The 26,875-nt window shown below is 41.4% G+C and overlaps 2 protein-coding genes and 1 pseudogene across 2 annotated transcripts; 1 reads left to right on the forward strand and 2 right to left on the reverse strand.

The window, feature by feature from the left end:
- Positions 1 to 4,320: 4,320 nt before the first annotated feature.
- On the reverse strand, positions 4,321 to 5,364 carry LOC120401114 (trace amine-associated receptor 9-like). Its single transcript, XM_039530775.1, has one exon. The coding sequence runs from the start codon at positions 5,347 to 5,349 to the stop codon at positions 4,321 to 4,323; it is 1,029 nt and encodes a 342-aa protein (XP_039386709.1). The 5' UTR covers positions 5,350 to 5,364.
- Positions 5,365 to 14,076: 8,712 nt separating this feature from the next.
- On the reverse strand, positions 14,077 to 15,607 carry LOC120401863 (annotated as a pseudogene).
- A 7,758-nt stretch (positions 15,608 to 23,365) lies between these two features.
- Positions 23,366 to 24,394, forward strand: LOC120401115 (trace amine-associated receptor 7a-like). The gene has a single exon (XM_039530777.1). The coding sequence runs from the start codon at positions 23,366 to 23,368 to the stop codon at positions 24,392 to 24,394; it is 1,029 nt and encodes a 342-aa protein (XP_039386711.1).
- Positions 24,395 to 26,875: the final 2,481 nt, after the last annotated feature.

A 26,875-nucleotide genomic window follows, 5' to 3' on the forward strand; every position in this document is an offset into this window, starting at 1 on the left:
AGCAGGGTCACTGATCTTCCTAAGTAAAAAAGTCCCTGTGGTGAAGGATGGGGACAATAAAATGACAACAAGGTGTAAACATCATTATTAAGTTGTATGTGCTGCAAAACAGTGATTTACTGTCATGTCAGACCTGAATATTGTACGACTTTTTTCAGTAACAAAATTTAGGGCCACAGTCTTTTGTACCAGTTTTCTGCCATGTAACTCCATGGTGTAAAACTGCTGTGGAGTGAGGATCAGGGCCTGAGATATTCAATAGTAACAGCAAAAGAAAGGCTTGAAACTTCTTGGTCTTCTGTCATTTTTTATTTATTTTATTTTATTTTTACTTTTCAGATTCTTATGAGTCTTTACACATATATTTCTACATACTATGATAACAGACACGATGGGGCTCCACTCTAGTCGGGAGAGGGTTAACACACTGTACCTGCCCTCCAGGTGTTGGGCTGGGGGGGAGGGTTTGGGAGAGGAGAGCACAGCTCAGTTGGAGGGCTGACCTCTGAGACCGGGGTTCTGGAACAATTTGTATAGTGGTGGTGCTGTGTGCCACTGAATCAACCTGTAAATCTTGGATATGATGGAAACCGCCTGAGAGACTGCCTCTTGCCAGAGTCTCCCTGAAGGAAGGTAGGCCTGATGAGAGACTATTGTTTTTTACTGTGCCTTGCTTGTTGCTGTGGGGTAAGGCTGTGACAGCCAAACAAACCTCTTTTGTTACACCTGACTAGGGTCTTGGTAGCAGTTTGTCCTGTGCCCAGGAGTGACCCAGATCACACAGGCCAAGGATTTTTGTTTGTTTGTTTTTTACTTTTCCTTTGAATCAAGTTCCTTTTGCTGTTCCACCCCAATATTCTTCAAAGAACACAGCTTCTTTTGGAAAGAAAAACACTATGCTTGTTATCAGCTAGTGCTTGGGTGATTGCATTTGGTTGGGCACTGTGATCCAGAAACCTCTTGTTGCCAACTGGCAGGGCGCACAGAGGTAGATAGAATTACAGGGACCCCCCCTGGGTTCATCAAAAGGAGTCAGGTAATGTCTCTACCGAAAGCATGTGTCACACTGGTCATCTTAACCATTGTTAAAGAATGTGCAGATAATGTGTAAAGTTATGTATGTATCCTGAACAGGGCCGCCCAGAGGATTCAGGGGGCCTGGGGCAAAGTGGGGGAGCTGCAGTGCTTGTACAAACCCGGCCACGGTCTGGGTCTTCGGCAGCATTTCGGCGGTAGGGGACCCTTCAGTCGCTCGATGTCTTCAGCAGCAGTGAAGGGCCCCCTGCTGCCGAAATGCCACTGAAGACCCAGACCACCACCAGGCCAGGGCTCGAGGGGCATTTCGGCGGAGAGGAGCCCTTCAGTCGCTCCGCGTCTTCGGCAGCACTGAAGGGCTCTCTGCCACCGAAATGCCATCCAAAGACCCGGACCACCACTGGGCCAGGGATTGCAAGGCCCCTGCTGGGCCCAGGGCCTAGGGCAAATTGCCCCACTTGCCCCTAGCTCTGGGCGGCCCTGATCCTGAAAACTATGTCCTTAAAGCAGGTAAGTTAAGGCAGGTCACCAGAAGGTGATAAGCAGATTCTAGGCAGGAAGGGGGTAGTAAACACTTATCTCTCTAGCAGACCATTGTGTTTGCATGCCTCCAGGCTAATTCAATTAGCATAAAAACAATGGACATATTTGGTGACAGGCTATGTTTGCTGTCTAGATCAGGCACAGGTCTGAGGGTTTACAAAGGAAAAAGAACCCCAAAATAATCCTCTGGAGAGTGGACTTCCTGGGATAAGGGACCATGTTGTGTAACAGCATACTAAATCAAATGCCAATACAGAGTTTGCAGGGAGGTCAAAAGAAAATTAACAGGAAGAGGTAAACAGCGGTGGAGCGGGGAGGAACTGTTCTGGGGGTGAAAAAAAGACAGCCTGGGATCCTTCCCCAAGGAATTAAAATGGCATTGGGTTTGCTTCATGAAAAAGATCTCAGCTAGGCTTGTCAGAAAATGCTGGGAAGAACTTATTTAGACTGGAGGGTAATTTGTTTGCTCAGTTTAGGCCATAAAAAGCCTATGATTTTGTTTTATATGTAACCCTTTTTTCCCCAACATTTCTGCTTGTTGTCATATGACTCTCTGTTCTTTGTTAAAGAAACTTAGGCCTGGTCTACACTGGTGGGGGGGTCGAACTAAGGTACGCAACTTGTAGCTGAAGTCGAACAACCTTAGTTCGAACTACTTACCCGTCCTCACAGCGCGGGATCGAAGTCCGCGGCTCCCCCGTCGACTCTGCCACCGCCTTTCGGAGTTCGATATATCTAGATGAGACGCGATATATCGAACTCCGAAAAGTCGATTGCTACCCGCCGATCCGGCGGGTAGTATGGATGTACCCAAAGACTTGCTTTCTCTATGAACAAATCTAAGTGCTGTGTTTTAAGCAGAGGGGCATTGTTCTAAGTGGACTAGTAAGCTGTGCTGTGTACTATCCCTTGGGAAGTAGAGAATCTGCGATCTCAGTCAGCATTTAGTGAACCAGCGACTGGACACCCCAGAGAGATGCCCAAAGGATGGGGTTGGTGTGTGCTTACTGCTAACCTGCCTAGAGAGAGTGAGGCCTGCAAGGGCCTGGAAGGTAGTGCTTGTATTGCCAGAGGCTGCTGGAGTCAGGGAGTGGGCCCACAGCAGATACAGACAAGACTACCTCATGCTAAAGACTGACAGACGTGAGATGCCTCACAACTCTGGAGACCTCTGGGACAGGCACATTTATTGCCGTGTTCCAAAGAGATAGGAAAGTAGCGGTATCCCCATATTTACTGAGAGGGAAATGAAATCTGCAGAAATGAAGTCTGTGTAGAGAGGAAGAAGTTGAATCCAATCTTCTTGATTCCCACTAGAGTGTTTTAACTACTGGACTGTCTTTTTGTACAATCTCATTTTAGAATTGAGGAGACTTTGCATAATTTGAAATAATACCTAGCTTGTGCATTTGGTACCTAGATACCATGATGGCCAGCACATTAGAAAAATCCTAAATAGACATGATCCTATTGCCAATCTTCGGCGTCATCTAATGCCTATAAAAACTCCCCGGTGTTCTAAGTAACCCAGAGTTTCAAAAGAGACTCTGAAAAAAGAAAAAAATCCAGTGTTTGTAAATTTCCTTGGAAACAACCAGGCTAGATATAGAACTACTGTGTAATAATTTATGAATAATTTATATTACTTTTGGCTATTGGGATGTTTAGTGTATTAATATATTGGTTTAGTTTAATACAGGGTAAAACAAGCAGGAAGGAAAGCAGCTGTCTGGTAAAACAAGCAGGAAGGAAAAAGAATGGCTCAGGTTAAGCCTCCCTTCAGTAAACACTTGGGGTAGGTCTACACTGAATTTTGTATCCATGTCCAGGCACCTGCACCAGCAAACCAGTGCTTGCCAAGCATGCTTGCTAACATCTACACTGCAGTGGGATGCACACCTCATGCCCATATAGCCACATCCACACTGGCACTGCACAGACATGTGTCTGACATTGGGATCTGTGGGAGTGCATCCTGGGGTTCTTAGCACCTTGCCAGCTGGAGCCGCTCCAGGTCTTGGTATGCAGTGTATGTGGGAGAACTTATCTGTATGTTCCATGGCTCCGTACAGATGTGTTCTCAGTCCACCAACACATCCGGACAAGGTTCTTCCTTTCTGTGCATTCCCTGTTTTGTCCATCCCAGCCAGAGACAAGCCATAGATCCTGCACCAGTTGAGCTATTCCTGCTTTCAGCTTCACTGTTATTGCAGGACAAGACAGAATGTCTGCAAGATGTGGGTGGACATGTCAGTGACAGTTTCTGTTTTTTTGAAGGCAATGGCTCTTGGAGAGGATGGGGAAATACAGCCATAGCAGCCGCAGTGGCCTATTCTAGGGCCTAGAGAGTTTCTAAGAAAACCAGTGATACAGAAAAATACAAAATAAAATTATCCAACCAGTGCTAAATATATCTGGTGTTTATAGTGCAATAATTTTTAATTTTGTCAGAAATTCTATAACAATGTTAAAATTAACAAAAATAATGCTAACACATAGAAGAATCAATTAAGCACAATTTTTCTTTTTTATTGTCTTATTAAAAAAAGATATGCATTTACACTTTAAATCAGAACATTAAAAAAAAAGAAATGGACTTTACTAAAAATAACTCAACATGATTTTCATTAGGATTCAAAGTATACAACTATAAAAGCCTAGGAGATTTGAAAGGAAAAACAACAAAACAGACAGAGGAAGACGGTGACCTGGAATCAGACCTTAGCAGTACAAGATACATTTTCATTCAGAAAACAAACTCATTGTTGAGCAATCCAGGCAGAGGATTTTACAGCTCACAATCACTTTCATTGCTTTTCGAAACCAAGGATAAAAAAGAGAGTAGATCAAAGGATTAATGGCAGAATTGGAATAAGTAAACCAAGACACAATGTCAAAAGCAAGGGGTGGAGTTCTGAAGTTGAGGCAAACATTAATTATGTCAACTATCAGATAAGGTGACCAGAATACCAAGAAAGCAATCACAGGTATACCCAGAGTTTTAGCAGCTTTCCTCTCTCTTCTGCCAACTCTGTCACTGTAATTATTAGATGACTGGGAGTTGTTGCTCATCATCTCTATCATTTTAGCTTGTCGTTTAGCCACAGCAAAGATCCTGCTGTAAAGTGCTATAATTGCAAAGAAAGGTATGAAAGAAAGGAGAGAGGATACAACCACCCATGTTTTATTGAAGATAATCTGACATCTCCCTACACAGGAGAGGTCATTTACTAATTCTTGTATCCCTTCTTCGTTAGCCCCAATGAAGACAACAGGAAAAGTGAACACTACTGAAAATATCCAGGCAACAGCTATAAACATGCCTGAAACTGGCACTGTGAACTTGATAGGATAAATTAAAGGGTCAGTGACAGCAACATATCGATCAACAGAGATGAAACACAAATGAAATATTGATGAATAACAAAAAGATGAATCTAAACAATAGTGAAATCTACAGAATGTTTTCCCAAAATACCAGCACGTTTCAACAGATCTTACAGTGCTAAAGGGCAGCACAGTCAGACCCAAACCAAAGTCAGCACATGCCAAGGAGGCGATCAAAAAATGCGTAGGTGAGTGAAGCTGTTTAAAATAAGCAATGGAAACAATTACCATTAGATTTCCACCTATGGTAAAAATTGTCAGCAAACCAAGCACAATATACAAAGTTACTCGGAGTCCGGAAGAATATGATGTTTTATAGCAAGATTCATTCATGTTCTCAAAGCAGTATTGCAAATCTTCCTCATCAAAAAAGGTTGAGTTCATTATTTCCCTCAAAATTGAATTCCTGAACTGATGGTTATGATCTAGTAAAGGAAACACGTGCACCTATTTCTTCTTCTGAAAAACTTCTCCTGAAAAAATAAATATGGGTGTTAATATAATAACTCCACAATATGATCTTGAATGCAGACATTAAGATTAATTCACAACTTTAAAAAATTACATCAATGGAAGATTTATGTAGCAGCCACTTTTCCCTGATGATTTCAAATAAGAAATGAAATAACTGGAAAAATATTATTTGAATTTATTGTATCTGGAGTTAAGGATTCATTCTTACTTGTTTTGAATCTTCCAATGCCTCAGACATCTGAGAAATTCCCTTTCACAAATCAGTGTGAACTGAGATGTGAAGAGAATGTTGGAACAGGCTTCAATTTATAGTAACATGTCCTCCCCTGAGTTCTGATGTTCAGGTTAATGACAAAGTCTGTTCTCTCCTCTCCCAAAGGAAAAAAAAGGCTAAGGCATACTCACTGATTTTCCTAAATGAAGTCGTGTGATGAAGGGTGGGGAAACAGAGATGACATAAGCTGTAAAAATCATTAAGTTGTGCTGCAAAATATGATATATTATCATGTCAGACCTGAAAACCATACAGCTATTTTCAGTAACAAAATTTAGGGCCACAGTCTCCTTTCTTTTATGTCAGCTTTATGCTATGTAATTCCATGGTGTGGACTGAGGATCAGGGCCTGAGATTTTCATAAGTAACATTAAAAGTGAGGTATGGAACTTCTTAGCCAAATCCTGTCTCTTTTGACTCTGCAGATGCTGATTTTTATGACTCTTTGCACATTTATGTCTACAAAATACATTAACAGACTGTGATGAGGTATGCAAATCCACCCTGGTGAGGAAAGGGTAACAGGCAGAGGCAGCTGTGGGCTCAGTCAGTCCTGCTCTGCTGCACCTGCAGTAAGTCTCAGGCTTGGAAGGAGGGTTTGAAATTGGAGAATGTAGCTCAGTTGGGGCTGACCTCTGTGAGAAGGCTCTGGACAGAGGCCAGGAATTTCTTGAGAGACTTCTACCTTCCAGAGCCTCCCTGAAGATTAGTTTACTGTCAGTGCTGTGCTTGTTACTGAGGGGTAAGGCTGTGACAGCCAAATAAATCCATTTTGTTTTGTTACACCTGACCAAGGTGTTGGTAATGGTTTGTCCTGAACCCAAGAGTGACCCAGGTCACACAGGCCAAGGATTTTTTTTTTTTACTTTCCCATGTAATCAAGTTGCTTTAACTGCTCCATGTCTATATATTTTTAAGGAATGCATTTTCATTTGGAAAGAAATGCGCTACAGTCATTATCAGATGAAATCACCTGAGCATCATTTGTTTCAGCATATTTATTACTACGGCCCATTGAAGTAGTGAAGTATTATGATCCCCCTGTTACTGACAAGGAACTGAAACACACAGATTAAGTGGTTACCTGGAAAGTCTGTGTGGCAGGTGAGGAACTGGAACCCAAATCTTCTTTGAGTCCCACTAGACCCCCTTTTTGTACAGGAAAAGGAATCATGGTTCAGAACTGGGTGAACCTGTGGGAAGGACAAAGTCTGCCAGGAGAGTGGGAGGGAAAACAGAGGCCAGAATTGACCTAGCAGGACTGGGAAAGCCTGAGGACAATGGCATGGAGGAAGATGTATGGCGTGTATGCAACAACTGGGGGAGTAATTCTGTCCCATCCAAACCATGTTTCTCAAATTCGTAGGACCTGGAATGAAGGAAGCTACAGCTGGAGAAAAGGAAGCTGTTCCTGAATGAGGAACTGCTTACTGACTGGGAGTGTGAGAATCAGAGTGAAAGCGACTGAAGACCCAGGGACCTGTTGATTCAGTCAATGGGAACAGAACACAGCGTATCAATTCCACAAGGAGTACAGATGGTTAATTGTTTCCCCAGTTTAAGGAGGATGATATATTGATGTCTATTTCACTACTTTGAGAAAGCTTGTGATTTAAAATGGGTTCCCTCTGTAGATTAGCTCCATTTTCTATTGTCCTTATTTGGGAGGTAAAGCCCTAGATGCTTACAATCCAATGCCTGGGACAGGCTGTGGGGACTACAGATGCTTTGCAGTCAGTACAAATCTGAGGAGTAAAGCTGCTTTAGAGAGACACAGAGAAAAGGGTTTATTTTATTTTTTTGCAGGGACAGAGGTCCAAAAGGATAACCTTGCCCGTATGGATGACTCTTATGGAGTCTGTAACTCACTTGGGTGGTGGGAGTGAGGGGAGCTAGAGTCCCTGCAATGGAAACATTGGGGGAGCAGATCTATGTTTCCACCCTCCTGATATTTTCAGCCCACACATTATCTCACAGAAGTGAGAGTGGGACCCATCTATGTTTCTCCCCCTGCGCATGTGCATGGGGCGTGGAGGGCTGGGGTACAGAGCATAGTTGGTGCATAATGGAGGTTGGGGGAGGCTAAGCCTTCCCAAACCTTGTGCTGCTGTGGTGGGGCAGTGGTGCATTTTGGATTCCTGGAAAAATCTACCCCCACCACGGCCACAGAGCTTTTCCAGTCTCTGGGCCGGAGAGGTGGGGGGGGGACACAGGCCCTCGGTGTGGGGGGGAGAGTTGAACTGGGGCATGGCCATAGGGGAAGGGGCGGAATGGGGATGGGTCAATGAGTGAAATGGGATCAGGGCCATGGGAGAAGGGGTGGAATAGGGGTGGGGTTGCAGGGGAAGGGGCAGAATGGGGTGGGGCCATAGGTGGTAGGGGCTCTGGGCTCAGAGCTCTAGCCAGAGCCGAGAGGACCACAGCACTCCTGGCTGAGACCTTGATCCCAGCTGAGGCCAAGCTCTCAACCCTTCTCACCCCCCACCCTAGCCAGGGCCATGGAGGGAGGGGCCAAAAGCAGGACCCAGAGGAGGACCTGAAGCAGCAGCACAAGAGATTAAATTTGGCTGCAGGGGAGCAGGTGGAGAAGATCCAGGAGAGGGGCAGGACTTGAAGCATGTTTACTAGCCAGTGTTAGGTGGGAGACAGGGCACCAGCGCCTATTGGGCAGCAAGGGAATATTGTTGCACCAGGCACCAGCCACTGAGGGGTAGGGAAGCACAGGGCACCAATGCCATAGAGGCCCATTTGTGGCTCACTAGTCTGTCAGCAACTTTTGTCAGGCCTGACATACTCATTACACCTCACACACTAGTGTCATGATAGTTATCTAAAAGGTGACATATAATATGTCATTGGAAAATTAATAACTCGCTGATCATTAATATTCTTGAGTCATGTACATACACAGTGTATATTTAGAGTTTTGCATATAAGGTGGAATGATGACTAAAATGAGTTTAAGCCAGGCAAGTCAGGGGGACTGGTCCCTCCTAGGCAAAGGAATCTGCATTTGTTTTTCTAACCAGCCTGGTAAGCAGGCAAAGACATATGTAAATGGATCTTCATTTAGGTAAGCAGAGCTAACAAGCTAACAAATGTGGGAGCAGACAGCTTTGAGCAAGGAAGTGAAATATTATCTGGGCTCTACAGACCGCGGGCTGAACCTCAAGTGAGAAACAATTGAATCAACTGATTGTATACCATATTATGGTACTCTAAAAGTTTATCAAGTGCGATGTTTTATGAAAGCCTATGACACACAGGAGATTAATATAATCATAAAACACTCTAGAAGGAATTACAGATACTCATTGATATTGGGCTTTACAGACTCTGCCGAGCAAAGGAAGACACAGGTCTCTCCCAGACAGGAGGGAAGTCACAGCTATTTACCTGTCTCCTATGTAAATTAAGCATGGTGGGATCAAAACAGTGGAAGCCCCATTTATGTACTGGTGGATGGGGAGTCCACAGAAAGGGAAAAACAGCATGAAATCACTCTGCCTCTTGAAACAAGGTCATTGAACTTTGGAAAATATAAGCAAAGACAGAAGCCATCTGTGGCATCCATCACTAGACAGATACAAGAGAACAGAACTCTTGCAAGTTGAGAAATATGGGTCCTTCAGATAAGGTGGGGGTTGAAGTCTGTGCAAAGTGAATATAGGTGGAAAATCTGCTTAGGCAAAAATCTTACCCAGGAAAACAAAGGAAGACAGTACCTTGTACTTCTGTGGAAGGTTCTAAGTGAGAGAAAGTCAGCCATGGCTGGGAAGAAGGAAGATTTGAGCGAGAAAACATCTTGAACAAAGCCTGTACCTTGCTAGATTAAGTTTTGGACTTTTGGATTTGTGTCTTCATTTTTATTTGCTTGTAACCTTCTCCACTTTTATTTCCTTTACCTGGCATCCCTTAACCTATGTCCTATTGTTAATAGGTTTGTTTTGTTTTTATTATAAACCAACTCAGTGCTGTGTTTGCAGGGAAGGGTGTTTTTACCCCAGTTAACTTCATAAGCTGTGATGTGCTTTTCTCTCTGTACAGGAACAAACAAACTTTATTATTTCTCTGAGCTGTCCAGGAGAGGGCGGGACACTTCAGGGCATGGAGTTTTTGGGAAATTGGGGACTGGGAGTGTGTTGGGGACACCTTGCTGGGTGTCATGAGGGCTTTGTGGAAGCCAGAGTGGAGCTGTGAGGTTGTAGACCAGCTGCTGAAGTCGGAGCTGCTGAACCAGGGCTGTCTAGCACACAGACACTCAGGGGGGTGATTGCATGATTGTGAGCTGGCTGTGAGTGTCCCAGGCTGGGAGCTACGGCAGCAAAGCATTGCAAGGCACCCAGGGTTGTAGTGCAAGTGGTGACACAACCCTTTACTGGTCCACATTGCGTGCCCAGAATCTGTGACACTACTCCCTCCAAAGAGCCTCAGTAACTCCCCTCAATCCCCCTCCTATCCCTTTGCCCCACCCCCATTCACAGCATGCTTCCACCACCCCACTCCATGACTCAGCTGAGGGATTCTCTCTGCAAATGAGGCAAAGATTCCCAGGTGAGGAGGGACCATTGTGAACAGCTTGTCTAACCTCCAGTATAACACAGTCCATAGAACTTCCCCAAAATAATTCCTAGAGCAGATCTTGTAGAAAAAAATCTAATCTTGACTTTTAAATTGCCAGTGATGGAGAATCCACCGTGATCAGGGGTGGCTCTAGCCATTTCGCCGCCCCAAGCACGGCGGCATGCCACGGGGGGGCGCTCTGCCGGTCGCTGGTCCCGCGGCTCCGGTGGACCTCCCACAGGAGGTCCACCGGAGCCGCCTGACGCCCTCCTGATGACCGGCAGATTGCCCCCCGCGGCGTGCCGCCCCAAGCACGCGCTTGGCGTGTTGGGGCCTGGAGCCGCCCCTGACCGTGATCCTTGGTAAATAGTTCCAATGTTTCATTATTCTCACTGTTAAAAATGTATACCTTGTTTCCAGTCTGAATTTGTAGAGTTTCAATGTCCAGCCTTTGGATCATTGTAGACCTTTCTCTGCTAGATTGAAGAGCCTGTTTCAAATATTGTTCCCCATGTAGGTACCAATAACCTCTGATGAAGTCATCCCTTAACCTTCTGTTAGGTAAGCTAAATAGATTGAGTTCTTTAAGTTACCACTATAAGGCAGGGGCTCTCAACCTTTCCTGACTACTGTACCCCTTTCAGGAGTCTGATATGTCTTGTGTCCCCCAAGTTTCACCTCACTTAAAAACTACTTGCTTACAAAATCAGAAATAAAAATATCACTGCACACTATTACTGAAAAATAGCTGACTTTCTCATTTTTACCATATAATTATAAATCAAATAAAATAAATCAACTGGAATATAAATATTGTACTTACATTTCAGTGTATAGTATATAGAACAGTATAAACAAGTCATTGTCTGTATGAAATTTTAGTTTGTACTGACTTCTCTAGCGCGTTTTACGTAGCCTGTTATAAAACTAAGCAAATATCTAGATGAATTGATATATCCCTTGGAAGACCTCTGCATACACCCAGAGGTACGTGTGTCCCTGATTGAGAACTGCTGCTAAATCTAAAACTTTGATTATTCTTGTGGCTCTTCTCTCAACGCTCTCCAATTCCACATCTTTACTGAACTGTGGACACCAGAAAAGTATTCCAGCAGCAGTTGCACTAGTGCCAAATACAGAAGTACAATAACCTCACTATTCCTACTCTAGACTCCCCTGTTGATGCAGCCAAGGAATTTCATTCGCCCTTTTGGCCACAGAGTCACACTGGGAGCTCATGTTTATCTGATTATCCACCATGACCCCAAATCTTTTTTGGACACTGTTTCCCAGGATAGAGTCCTCCATCACGTAAGGATGGCCTACATTCTTTGTTCTTAAATGTACATTTATATTTAGTCATATTAAAATGCATATTGTTTTCTTGAACCCAGCTTACTAAGTGATCCAGATATATCTGTATCAGTGACCTGTCTTCTTCATTATTTACCACTTCCCAAATTTTTGTGTCATCTGCAAACTTTATCAGTGATGATTTCATATTTTCTTCTAGGTCATTGATAAAAATGTTAAATAATGTGGGACTAAAAACTGTCCTTATTAGACAAACACCCACTTGATAATGATTGCCGGTTTACAATTATATTTTGAGACCTATCCATTAGCCAATTTTTAATCCATTTAATATGTTCCATGTTAATTTTATATATTTCTAATTTTTAATCAATGTTAATGTTGTGTGGCATCAAGTCAAATGCCTTGAAGAAGTCTAAGTATATTGGATCTATTACCTTTACCAACCAACTGTATAATCTCATCAAAAAATAAAGACATCAAGGTAGTTTGAGAGCCCATCAGAGCCTCCCTACTGCCCCCCACCCCGCCCCGGCTAGCTCTTCCAGCTCCGGGGCACGGGGAGGGTGTGTGGTGCTGACCCAACCCTCCTAGCACTGGGAGGGCTGGAAGTGCAGCCCCAGCCCTCTGCACCCCTGGCCCCCAGTGGTACATGGCCCCAGCCCCAGAGCACCGGAAGGGTAGGCAGCATGTGGCTGTAGCCGCCCCCAGCCCCGGAGCACTGGGAGGGCAGGCAGCACAGCCCCAGCCTGAGCCAGGGCAATAGCACAGTGGGACTGGAGCCGCACAGAGAGTGGGAAGCAGAAGAGGGGAGCCTGGTGGCAGAGCATGGGTGGGGTCACACTTAGCTGTTTGGCCAGGCACAGCCTCCCTCAGCCTATGGTACCCGCCACCCGTGGGTTTGAGCAAGAACTCTATTCCACTACCTCAGAAAAGCAGAGGATGCAAATAGAAGGCTGTTGTCACTCACGGCAGTCATTTGGTTGGAGAGAGGATTGATTTAACATATATTATTATTATTAAAATCCTTTTGCTGCTATTTGAACTACAAATACAAAAAACTGCAGGGAAAGTTCAGAGTTCCTTGGGGAGGGATAATAAAATTTGAGGCTATCCCACTCATACCAACAGCACTGGAGCTACTTCAAATCAGACAGAGGAGAAGGTAACTTACATGGAGGTCACTGCAGCTTATTCTTTAAAAGGAAATTATATGACAACATTTTAATCAGCCTCCACAATTTGCCCATTAGCATGACCTTCTTCCTTGTGGTTCTCTCCTTGATTGTGGAAACAGGTGGGGGCTTATACAGACCTTTCGTTTCTCAGCACGCCTTCGCCCAGATTAGGAGCAGTTATTTCTGCCATAATAACTACAGGCCCTCCCCTGTTCTATTCTCCTGGTTCTGTGGGAGAAAAAGCGGCCGGCACAGAGAGGACCTCTAGTCCATCCTGCTCACAGAGCTTTGGGTTCTAAAAACAGGATTATCAGAATGGGCTTCTTTATAAACACCAGCCTGCTTCCCTGAGATCACCTACTTCTTCTCAGTAATCACCTGTCATTCAGATATTTTAAAGGTGACCCTGGACTGGGACAGAGTTGGTCTATATGAGTTGTCTCAAAAGCTTTAAATGACTTGTATACCCCATTCAGTCGCTCAGAAAGTCATGGAGGGCATACAGCATCATAACACTTTTGATATTTTAGTCATTATTGCTGACTAAAGAAATGGCCTGACTACCATTAAATCAATAGGACTTTTGGCACTGACACTAGATGAAATCTAATTAGACCTTCATTGTTGTGCATGTACTGTATGTCTATCTACATTGGTTTTGGTCCAGTAGCTTTGAGGAAAGTGGTGTGGACCAAAATTATGGACATCTTGAAGTTGCCATTATGACTTGAATTTTCCCTGCAACAACTATAATGTCCTATCTGCATCTGATTTGCTAGTTTCATAAGATGCCTATTCCCTCCATCCCTCCACTGCCATCCCCATCTCTGCTAGGTAGGTTTTTCATGGGCTCTGTATGTTTCTTATTGTTCACAGTGGCCTATTCTAGGGCCCAGAGAGTTTCTAAGTCAACCGGCGATACAGAAAAATACAAAATAAAATTATCCAATCAGTGCTAAATATATCTAGAGTTTATAGTGCAATGTGTTGTAATTTTGTCAGAAATACTATATAATAATGTTATATTTAAGAAAAATAATGCTATATAACACACAGAAGGGTCAATTAAGCAAAATTGTTCTTTTTTTATTCAGCCTCATTAAAAAAAAAGATATTCACTGACACTTTAAATCAGAACATTTAAAAAAAAAGAAATGGACTTTACTAAAAATAACTCAACATGATTTTCATTAGGATTCAAACTATACAGCTATAAAAGCCTGGGAGATTGTCTGTTGTGTTGTTTTTCCTTTCAAATAGAGGAAGACGGTGACCTGGAATCAGAACTTAGCAGTACAAGATACATTTTCATTCAGAAAATAAACTCATTGTTGAGCAATCAAGGTGGAGGATTTTACAGCTCACAATCACTTTCATTGCTTTTCGAAACCAAGGATAAAAGAGAGAGTAAATCAAAGGATTAATGGCAGAGTTAGAATAAGCAAACCAAACCACAATGTGAATGACAAGGGGTGGAGTTGTGAAGTTGAGGAAAGCATTAATTATTGCAGTTATAAAAAAAGGTGACCAGAATACCAAGAAAGCAATCACAGGTACACCCAGGGTTTTAGCAGCTTTCCTCTCTCTTCTGCCAACTCTGTTATTGAAATCAGACGACTGGGTTGTGTTGCTCATAATCTCTATCATTCTAGCTTGTCGTTTAGCCACAGCAACGATCTTGCTGTAAAGTGCTATCACTGTGAAGAAAGGTATGAAATAAAGGAGAGAGGATACAACCACCTGTGTTTTATTTAAGATAAGCTGACACATCCCTTCACATGAGAGACCATTTACTAATTCTTGTAGCCCTTCTTCGTTAGCCCCAGTGAAGACAACATAAACACTGTATACTAATGAAAATGTCCAGGCAACACCTATGAACATGCCTGAAACAGGCACTGTGAACTTAACTGGATAAATTAAAGGGTTGTTGACAGCAACATATCGATCAACAGAGATGAAACACAAGTGAAATATTGATGCTAGGCAGAAAGATACATTTAAACAACAGTGAAATCTACAGAATATTTCCCCAAAATACCAACATGTTTCAACAGATTTTACAGTACTAAAGGGCAGCACAGTCAGACCCAAACCAAGGTCAGCACATGCCAAAGAGGCGATAAAAAATGTGTAGGTGAGTGAAGCTGCTTGAAATAAGCAATTGAAATAATTACCAGTAGGTTTCCAGCCACAGTGAGAATCGTCAGCAAACCAAGCACAATATACAAAGTTACTCGGAGTTCAGAAGACAATGGTGTTTTATAGCAAGATTCATTCATGTTTTCAAAGCAGTATTGCAAATCTTCCTTTTCAAAAAAAGTTGAGTTCATTATTTCCCTCAAAGTCTTATTTTTGAATTCCTGAACTGATGTTTATGATCTAGGAAAGGGAGAATATGCTCCTGTTTCCAACTTCTCCTGAAAAAAATAAATAGACATGTTAATAGAATAACTCCATGAACTTATTTTGAACACAGAAATTAAGATGAATTCAGAAAGTTAAAAAAATTATAAAATGTAAGATCTCAGTAGCAGCAGATTTTCCCAGTGATTTAAAATAAGAAAAAAGAAATTATTGTGGTTATTGTGTTTGGATTTAATAGTAGGAGTCATTCTTACTTGATTTTTGCCTGCTAATGCCTCATCTTCTGAGAAACTCCCTTTCATAAATTGATTTGAACTGAGGTATGAAGAGAACACTAGAAAAGGCTTGCAACTTACATTAGTGTTTTCTCCCCTGAGTTCTTGTGTCAGAGTTAATGACAAAGCCTATTCACTCTTTTCCCAAAGCAAAAACAATAAATCTGAATCATACTCACTGATATTTCCAAATAATGAAGCCCCTGTGCAGAGGATGGGAACACTAAGTTGAAAATGAGGTGTAAAAAATGTTGTTAAATTGTTTGTGTGGAAAAATAATGATTTACTATCACACTTTCCAGTATCTCTGGAATATCTAGCAGAAGACGGGAAATTTCCTTTCCACCCATATTTAACTCGGGACTGATCTACACTAGAAAATTAGGTCAGTATAAGTCGTTGCTCAGACGGGTAAAAAATCCATACCCCGAGTGGCGTAGTTAATCCAACCTAAATCCCCATATAGACAGCACTAGGGTGACAGAAGAATTATTCCAATGGCCTATCTACCACCTCTCCTACGCTGATGCGAGCACCCCTTTCATCGATGTAGATAGGGTTTACACCTAAGAGCTATGATGCTGTAGTGTTTTAAGCATAGACAAGCCTTCAGTCTCATGCCAGTCTTCAGCCCTCATCCTGAAAACACTTACATACATATGAAGCTTTTCTTACATACGTAGCCCCACTGAGTTTAATAGTCCTACTATCTACAAGCCCAGTAAACTCTCATGGCCTTTTTAGTAACAATATTTAGGACTATATCCTCCACTCCCTTACACCAGTTTTATGCCAGTCAGCAGTGTAATGCCATAGCATAAAATTGGTGTGACAATGTGAAGAATCAGGCCCTTAGATTCTCATATGTGTCATTACCATTACCATTGTGTCTCATATGTGTGATTGGAACTTCTGAACCAGACCCTGTTACTTCTGTCTCTCCAGATATGTGAGTGATTAGGTAGCATCTAATCTATCTGAATCTTTACACATTTATTTTCACTGTTACCAGAGCAAGGAGTTTCTTTAGCTTTCCTGTAATCAGGTTTCTCTTGATCCAGCCACACAATAAACATTAAAGAATACTGCTTGTTCTGGAAGGCACTATATTCAAAATATTGGCTTACACTCAAGAGCCTGGGTTTTTTTCAGGCACGTGTTACAAAGGTCAAATGAAGTTTTTTATTGTTAACATATCAACACAATATTGCAGCCTATTCTTCCAACACCATCAGCAACTCTTTGCCAATGAGCCTCCCAGTCGATGAGAAATCAGGATGCAAAATCTGAGTATATTCTAAGTGTAATTTACTTTATTATAGGTGGTGCAGGTAGTGACATCTGTATTAATGTTGCCTGATGCTTCCTATTATAAGACCCCTCTCCAGTTGCTTATAATTTTGCTAAAATAACAGTTTGGGCTGAAATTTTCCATGCTTCTGGCTTAAATTGATTGATTGGAAAATGTCAGCAAAAATGGTTCTGCTGTTTTTCAGAAGTAAATTAGGGGAAAATATGTTGTTTTGTCCATGTTAAAAAAATTGTTACTTGTTTCATTGAGAAATTCTAGCACCTTCATGTTTTGAGCAGGAACTTGAAATCTGGCAGAGGGTGGAGCAATGTCCTTTTGCCATGAAAATCTCCATGAAAATCCACCAAAATTTGGCCAAGTTACAAGCCTTTGAAAATCTCAGTTCATGCATATGCAGTAGAGACTGGTTAGTTTGGCAGTTAACTTCTGAAGATTCCATCTGCACTGGGCTATTTGCTGACCAGACTTCATTTGTGACATTCCCAAAGAATGATCGAGCATGCTCAGGCTTAGTGCAGCAAGGGCTCAGAAGCACTTCCCCAAAAATTGTTCAGCTGTGGCACAAGACACAGGTACTGAGAGCAGGGAAACTTCCTTTCATGTATTCTCAATGGTCTCCATGCTGGTGCCTAGAGAACAAAGAGGAGAAGCAGGAAGGAAGGTACCTGACTAGAGAAGTAGATTCTATTCCTGTCTCTACCACAAAGTTCCTATGTGACAGTGGGCAAATCACTTAAACCAAACTTTTCACACTATCTGTGTGGTCCTCTTTTTCTGGGTGCCCAAATTGAGAAACTCAAGTCTGATTTGCAGTAGTGCTGATAACTCACAGCAGTGGTTGTCTTCAATGAGAGCTCTGGTCTGAACAAAGAAGTGCTATAAAATGCTAAGTTTTCTGCAAACTCAGGCCACAGGCATGCCAGATAGAATACAGGCTGGAGTATTCAAAGATAGATAAGTAGGGTTTTGTGCACATTATCAGTACACGATTTGAGGACTTCAATAACTCAGACATAGGTTTGGGGTTTGTTACAGGAGTGGATGGTTGAGATTCTGTGGCCTGCATTGTGCAGGAGGTCAGACTAGATGACCATAATGGTCCCTTCTGACCTTAAGTCTTTGAATCTATGAATTTATCTACCATATAGGCAGCATTTATGCCAAACACTATACTTTACGCCTTTCTCCCAATCTGAGCAAAATGTGTATAGGACAGCAAAAGGCCTAGGAACCGCTTATGTTCTCAAAATAGCTAATAAAGTGGACCTTAAATAGTATATGGGCCTTATATGCTAGCTTTCTGTACAGAGGGTTATTTCACCTGCTCAGAAGAAATTACTTTCATTTTTTTTGTTTCTCCCTGTCGTCAAAAATATATATATGAGATCACATTTCCTGATCCAAATGACCAGACTTCACAAACCAAAATTATGTATAAAATATGACTAAAATACACTAGTTCCTATGTGAGTGACAATGCTTCCTTAACTGCCTCAGATAAGTTTTTGGCATTCCAATTACTAGTCCCAGTTTTTATCTTTTTTTGTAACAATTCGCTCATGGTTTTTGTCAGAGTAGACAAACAATATGAATGTCAATACTGTTATACTGAGCAAAAGAGAAAGGAGTGTGAACTCTAGCAAGTCAGTTGTAAAATTATAATTAGTCAGGCCAAAAAGAATTTGAAAAGCAACTAGCAAAAGACACAAAACTAACCATAATTTTTCTTAAGTACATCAGAAGCAGGAAGCCTTCCAAACAATCAGTGGGGCCACTGGATGATCGAGGTCCTAAAGGAGAACTCAAGGAAGACAAGGCAATTGTGGAGAAGCTACATGAATTCTTTGCATCAGTTTTCACTGTGGAGGATGTGAGAGAGATTCCCACACCTGAGCCATTCTTTTTAGGTGACAAATTTGAGGAATTCTCCCAGATTGAGGTGTCAGTAGAGGAGGTTTTAGAACAAATTGATAAATTAAACAGTAATATGTTGCCAGGACCAGACAGTATTCACCCAAGAATTCTGAAGGAACTCAAATAAGAAATTGCAAAGCTACTAACTGTAGCATGTAACCTACCATTTAAATCAGTGTCTGTACCAGATAACTGGAGGATAGCTAATGTGATGCCAATTTTTTTAAAAGGCACTAGAGGCAATCCTGGCAATTACAGGCCTGTAAGTCTAACTTTAGTACAAGGAAAATTGGTTGAAACTATAATAAACAACAGAATTATCAGACACATAGATGACCTCAATTTTCTGGGGAAGAGGCAACATGGCTTTTGTAAAGGGAAATCATGCCTCACCAATTTATTAGAATTCTTTGAGGGGGTCAGCAAACATGTGGACAAATTGATCCATTGAATATAGTGTACTTGGATGTTCAGAAAGCCTTTGACAAGGTCACACACAAAAGGCTCTTAAGCAAAATAAGCATTCATGGGATAAAAGGGAAGGTTCTCTCTTGTATCAGTAAATGGTTAAAAGACAAGAAACAAAGGGTAAGAATAAACGGTCAGTTTTCACAATGGACGGAGTTAAGTAATGGGGTCCCCCAAAGATCTGTACTGGAACCAGTGGTGTTTACCATATTCATAAATTATCTGGAAAAAGAGATAAAAAGTGAGGTGGCAAAGTTTGCAGACAATACAAAATTACTCAAGATAATTATGTCCAAAGCTGACTGTGAAGAGATACAAAGTAATCTCACAGAACTGGGTAACTGAGCAAGAAAATGGCAGATGAAATTCATTTTGAATTCAGTGTAAGGCCCAGGGCCTGGAGCAAATTGCCCCACTTGCCCCCACCTCTGGGCAGCCCTGTGGGTTACCTCCTCAAAGGGCCACGTGGTAGGTATAGCATATAACACAAAAACACCTTTTACAGAATTCTAATATATTATTGATCTTTATTTAAGCACAAAAAATACATATTACAGATCATATAGAAAACAACAAACATCCTGAACACAATGCCCCTCACTCTAGCTCACCCGTCCTTTGGAAGTCCTTAGGGGACCAGTATTCAGGTAGACAGAGTTCATCCCCACATACACACACTCTCCTCACAGGCTCTTGCAGTAGTTTTCCCTCATCCTGAGTTTGTGAAAATGGTCAACGAGTCCCAAACAGAGCAGATTCTGCCCTTTTATAACCTTCCAGTCCCTCAGACATGTGACTCCCTGGTCAGCTTTAACAGATGACCTTAGGATTATACCAAGTAACTTTGTTATCATGTAACTTCTCCCCTGACAAACAATGTTCCAGAGTAGAAGCCAGTCTTTTGTCTAGGGTGTTTTCTTTTTGAATAGAAGACCATCACTATTATTAGGGCTTTGCCACTACACTTGTTACAAATTCAGTCCAACACATGTAGGTGAAAGGACAACAAAGAACACTAAAGGCTGCACCTTCAAAATGCATTTTGTAATGTGGTAAGGATACATACAGAGATCTCATAATCTCACACACATTAAAGATACAGCAATGTCCTGCAAAATCCTTGAAAAACCTTACTGAATTAAGTTTAAGTATCTTTGGGATCCATTGTGTTAAATTAATAGTTTATATATAATTTTGGGCCAGGATCATATGTAACCTCTCTAGTTGGTCTGGATGATCAAGAGACTATATTTGACAATGTGCATGACAAAAATGGACTTTGGGGACAATATGTGTGAAGTGAACTTCCTGGGATATACAGGAGAGGTGTATGCAAATTCCCCACCTCTGGTTATGCAACAACCCAGCCTTTTGAAGCTATGTCCTGAGGAGTGAGCCATTGTCTGCTGATCACAAAGACCAAAGCTATATAAAAGAAAGACTGAACTATTCATGGTTGATCTGGTTCTGAATCTGAGATAGTTATGAACTAGCAGACACAGGGGAAAACCCTAGTTGTGGGTTTTGAAGGACTGATCCCAAGGATGGATCTGGAGTGTCCTCTAGGAAGCTTTTTAGCATGCATTACCTCTGGTAAACTTTCATTGTTTTTAATATGTTTTCTCGGTAATACTTCCACCTTAAGACTAAAGTATCAGAGATGTAGGCGTGTTAGTCTGGTTCTGTAAAAGCAGCAAAGAATCCTGTGGCACCTTATAGACTAACAGACGTTTTGCAGCATGAGCTTTCGTGGGTGAATGCCCACTTCGTCGGATGCAAGAGTGGAAATTTCCAGGGGCAGGTATAACCTCGTTATTTCTAGCTTGCTTCTTGCTTGCTTATATTTACCTGCCCCTGGAAATTTCCACTCTTGCATCTGACGAAGTGGGCATTCACCCACGAAAGCTCATGCTGCAAAACGTCTGTTAGTCTATAAGGTGCCTTAACACTAAAGTGTTTGTTTATAAATACCTGTGTGGTAACTTGTAACAGCTGGCAATTACAGCTCTTCAGAGCCTTCGGAGAGACAGAAAAGCGTAGATGCTGGCCTATTTAGGCAGCCTGGCTTGCTGGGGATATCATAGTGTAAGCAGGGAAATATGCAGCCTGGAAAAACCCTGGTCAGGAGGAAGAGAGATGCCGGTCTCTTCTCAAGCTAGGTGGTGGCTGAGGCACTGGGAGCCTAGAGTGGGTGCCCTTGAGGCACCACAAAGGTGGGATATGGGTTGCAGTTGCCCTGGTGATAGTACAGACAATTCCCCAAATCATTACATGTTCTTAGGGAGATGGTTCTGGCTTTCTGAGCCTGTGCCAATCCTGCACCCTCAGCTGCTTTAACTTATGCCACCTGAATAAGGTCTCTAAGGGCTTGTCTACACATAAACTGTTACTGTGGTGCAACTGTAGCGCTTCAGAGAAGATGCTACCTATGCCGTCAGCATAAGTAATCCACCTACCCATCAACCTACTGCTGTCCACAGTGAGGGAGATCGCATTAACTGCGGCGACCAGGGGTGTGGATTTTTCATATCCTGGAGTGATAGAATTATACCAACGTAAGTTCATAATATAGACTAGGCCTTAGGGCCTGAACACCACTAAAGGATCGACCTGCATTTCTGAGGAACCTATAAACCATGGAAAATATAGGTTTGGAATGGAAGTGCCATCTCAACCATACATCTACACCTACTCAAACTCATTGAGGAAGAAAGAACCTAAATAATATGGCCCGCAGCTCCCTTGCCCTCACCAGTCCAGCAGATGCACAGTCCCCCAGAAAGTGGCCTCCAGGGCAAATGACCCCTGCCATGTTAAGAGCTTGCTCCACCAACTTTTCACATGCAGAAACCCATAGGGCAGGGGAATTTCTGGGACAGGCTGGGGATAGGCCAGGGGAGGGAGGGGGTATAGTGGCAACCTGGCCAGTGTAGTTTGGGTAGTTCTTCACCCTGGCTATTCCAAAGCCAGAAGGCCCATAGAAGCCATAGGAGCTAGAGTGCAATTTAGGGCTGCCCTAGTTTGCACTGGGAGCTGCACTGGAGCACAACAGACACATCAAGATGACACAAGCTGCTTCAATCTTTGCTCCAGTCTTGGCACTGGAATGAGTTTGGCCTAATGTGTAGTAAAATGAGAGAGAGAGAGACAGAGACAGAGAGAGAAAGAGAGAGAAATACCCCACTGCAAGATTAATAAAGGTGGGATTGATTTATTTTAACACACGTACCATTATCTATTACCTCAGTTTCCTCCATCAATATTCCTGAAAAAGCAATTCAGTAATAATACTGAGATAACACCTGGTTGCTGTGGGAGCCAGTTAAATTTGCTTTCAAAAAATAAAGGAAGGATCTTATAATGAGACTGAGTACAAACATATGCATCACAGTATATACTTAGTTAAACGACTGTCTTGTGATGAATCAAAGTAGATTTCTTAATGATGTTTTTTCAGACTCTACACATCTGTCAGTGTTTACACCCTTTACCAGAGGGATTTCACTTTATGGGATGATCGCTAAATTTCCCTTGTGTTTGCTGTTTTTCTCCTCACCCCACCCCTCATTTTTGAGAGGACAGCATGCGTGTACTGTGTTATTAACTTTGCTAAGACAACTCAGAGGATAAAGCACTACTGAAACATGCGTCTCTTCATGCCTTCTATTCACATTTTAATCTAGGGCTGTATCTGAAGAAAAGCTTCTCAAAAGGTAAGGAATTAAGAATCCATCCAACTACAGTGAAGTCAATGGGAGTTTTGCAATTGACTTAAATAGAAAGATCAGGCATCGAGGAAATTTAAATAAATAAATATGAATAGGTAAAAATAAATTCTATTTTATAGCAGAGGAGAATATTTCAACAATAAAGTATTCTTTGCTACTTGTTTACCTAGTTCAAAATGCCATTGAAAGCGGTAGTTACAACAGATATTTTGCTATGTTCTATTATTTACTTCCTAGTTATATACACATTTCTGGTATACTGGTGGACATAATACAACACTTTGGAATTATTAGAGGGTAGCCATGTTAATCTGTATCCACAAAAACAACAAGAAGTCTGGTGGCACCTTTAAGACTAAAGTCTCTGGGTTGTTTTTTTGGAATTATTGTACTCCCACTCATGTCGACTCTAATTCTCTTTTTCAGAAAGACTTAAAAACTGAAGAGCTTGACCAACCAGTGCCACACCATCACCATTGGTATACAAATGCAAACACCAAAAAAATCAGAGTAGTTAACAATAAAAGCACCCCATGACTTCAGTGCTTCTTCAGAATGAAGGCGCACAATATTGCTTTGAGAATATTAATGGATCTTGCTATAAAACATCGTGGTCTTCTGGAATCCGGATAACTTTGTATGTTGTGCTTGGTTTTCTGACAATTCTTACACTAGGTGGAAACCTAATGGTAATGATTACAATAGCTTATTTCAAACAGCTTCACTCTCCTACAAATATTTTGCTCGCCTCCTTGGCATGTGCTGATTTTTGTTTGGGTCTGACTGTGCTGCCCTTCAGCAGTATAAGATCTGTTGAAACATGCTGGTATTTTGGGGAAACATTCTGTAGATTCCACAGTTCTTTAGAAGTATCTTTCTGTTATTCATCAATATTTCACTTGTGTTTTATCTCTGTTGATCGCTACGTTGCTGTTACTGATCCTTTAATTTACCCTCTCAAGTTCACAATGCCAGTTTCAGGCATGTTCATAGCAGTTGCGTGGACATTTTCATTAGTATTCAGTTTTTCTGTTGTCTTCACTGGGGCTAATGACAAAGGGATACAAGAATTAGTAAATGCCCTCTCATGTGTAGGGAGCTGTCAGATTCTCTTCAACAAAACTTGGGTGGCTGTAACCTCCCTCCTTTATCTAATACCGTTTTTTACAACAATAGCACTTTACAGCAAGATCTTTGCTGTGGCTAAACGACAAGCTAGAATGATAGAGATGATGAGCAACAACACCCAGTCGTCTGACACTTACAGTGACAGAGTTGGCAAAAGAGAGAGGAAAGCTGCTAAAACCATTGGTATTGCTGTGATTGCTTTTGTGGTATTCTGGTCACCTTATTCTATAACTGTAATAACTGATGCTTTTTTTAACTTCATAACACCACCCCTTGTCTTTGACATTGTGGTTTGGTTCACTTATTCCAACTCTGCCATTAATCCTTTGATTTACTCTATCTTTTATCCTTGGTTTCGAAAAGCAATGAAAGTGATTGTGAGCTGTAAAATACTCCGGCTTGACTGTTCAACAATGAATTTATTTCCAAACTGAAAACCTCTCCAATCCTGCATAGAGCTACTGATCTCACATTTCACAGTCATTCCCCTTTTCATAAAATCTGGCTGTTTATTTCTTTTTCTGGATGAAATATTGTCATCTTGATTTTATACTTTGTACAACTGTTAATTTAATACTAGATTATGGTAGGAAACAGTAATAGATCAATGTCCATTAGATGTAATTGTGGAACTGAGAAGATAAAATGGCCCTCCAGAATTAAATAAAAGCAAAAAAAGAAAGATCGAAAATTAGTTTTTCAGTGACATTCATCCCTATCTGTTAGGAAGTACTAACAATAAAGAAAAGCAGAAATAATTTTCCATTCTTTTAAAACCAATATGGTAACATTATTTACCAAATGAACAATATAAATATTCTTTGTCGCTTTTTACAGATCCAGACTAACATGGCTACTCCTCTCATAATATAAATATTAATATTTTATACTTATATATTACAGTCAGTTTATGGGTGTTCAAATTCTTTACTTATATTAATGAATTAAGTCCCCCAACACCCATACAGAATGGATATTATTATCCTCATTTTATGAATAAGAACATTGAATTTCAGAGTAAGATAGATGTTTAATTCCCTTAGGCTCCCTTGAAAAACCCAACCAAAGAAATTAAGGATCCAATTCTGCTACTTTTTAAATTGGTGGCAAAACTCCCATTGACTTTTAATGGGAGCATGAATAAGCCAGCACTGACTTGTCCATATTCACACAGGAAATGTCCGGATTTGTGCCTTAACCACAAGACCAACCTTTCTCTCGGGGAAGTATTGAGTAGAAATAAGACCCTTTCATGTGCACAAGGATTCCTCACACAAGGGAGGGTTCTAGTAATAATAGGCACTAAAAGAAAACAATAACCTAAGGTGAAATCCAGATACTAGTGAATTCAATGGTAAAACTCCCCTTGATGTCAATGGGACCAAGATTTTACCTCTGCTGTTTTGAGGGAAAACTATCCTTTCCATTACAGGAGAAAATCCAATCACAGAACAGTCTCCTGTGTCACAGCAACATTCTAAGGGCTTGTCTATCCTTGAAAGTTATTTTGGTTTAAAGAAAGGTGGGAATTTAATGTGCAATAACTAGCTCTTCTGCAATGTCAATTCCAGTTAATTTCCTATGTCGACAAGCTCTAATATATTTCATACTGGCAGCAAAGGATCTGGATTTCAAACACTTGCTACAGAAGCCCTGGACAGGCCAATTGTGAATGAGAAATATTTGTTAGTTTGCAATATTGCCATATAATAACAATAACTGCTTATTATCTGGTTTGCTAAATTGTAACAGAAGTAGGAGCATGCCATTGACTTTGCTACAGTGGGAAGCTAACTGTTTATCACATGACGTAACTGGGATTTTGTTAATACAAATTCAAAAAATAACTTTTTTTTTAATTCAACAAACAAGAGGATGTGCAAGGTGGGGAGAGTGAAGGATACTTGAGACAGAATTAAGAATGTAGTGTGGGATTTTCGAAAGCACCCAGCACTGGCATAATTCTGCTCCTATTGAAGATTAAGTCCCATTCTAAATAGTATGCAAAACATTATGGAGAGTAAATTTGTTTAAGTGGTTTTGCAATATATGTAATTAGCTTGTAAACTGTTTGGGCCAGGGACCATCTCCCACCATATGTTTATATAGACCCTAGCACACTGGGGGCTGAGATTTCATTAGGCACTATCTTAATTCAAATAAATAAAGAAATGCATCCAATAATAAAAACTTCCTTGGAAAAATCTTCTATACAGTTTTTCATTTCATGCATTTATCATTAGTTTTATTGTTCTAAACTGAAGATAAAAGAAGCGTAAATCAAATGTTTGATATTAGAGGATAAAATACACAACGCAGTCTTTACCATTTCAGCTCTGCAAAGAACATGTTCAATAAGAATGTGGTTTGATGGCTGTGAACCACATTTACTACCATATGACTGGCAGGGGACAGTAGAATGGGGGGACATGGAAGGGGATGGGCCATACACCCATGTATGATACTGTAGTGCTCATAGGCCAATGGCAACCCTCCTTGGAGACGAGGGCTGCAACTGATCAATCCTGAGACCTCTAACAAGCACTCAACAGAGTTTTATACTGCAGAATGTTCAATGAAACTTTATACAACCAGCCTGCACAGCAGAGTCTGATCAGTTCAAAAGCACATTACTCTCTTTCCACTTCACTTTCAGAACCCCGTATACTGCACAGAATACTCATTCTCTTTTCAAGCGCCGGGAAAGACACACCTATTCATGCAGCCTTTTCCACAATAAGGAGGAATACAGATTGGCCTGGGGTCTGAATTTCAGAGATGCTGAGTACACACACCTTCCATTGACTTCAAAAAGAATTTTGGGGACTAGTAACACTAAAAATCAGCCCCGCCCTTTGTGTTTCCTCTCATTCCCCTTAGTTTTCCTCTGCCTGATATGGGAACATGAAACATAT

Source organism: Mauremys reevesii, linkage group 3 (assembly GCF_016161935.1).
Source record: "Mauremys reevesii isolate NIE-2019 linkage group 3, ASM1616193v1, whole genome shotgun sequence".
NCBI lineage: Eukaryota > Metazoa > Chordata > Testudines > Geoemydidae > Mauremys > Mauremys reevesii.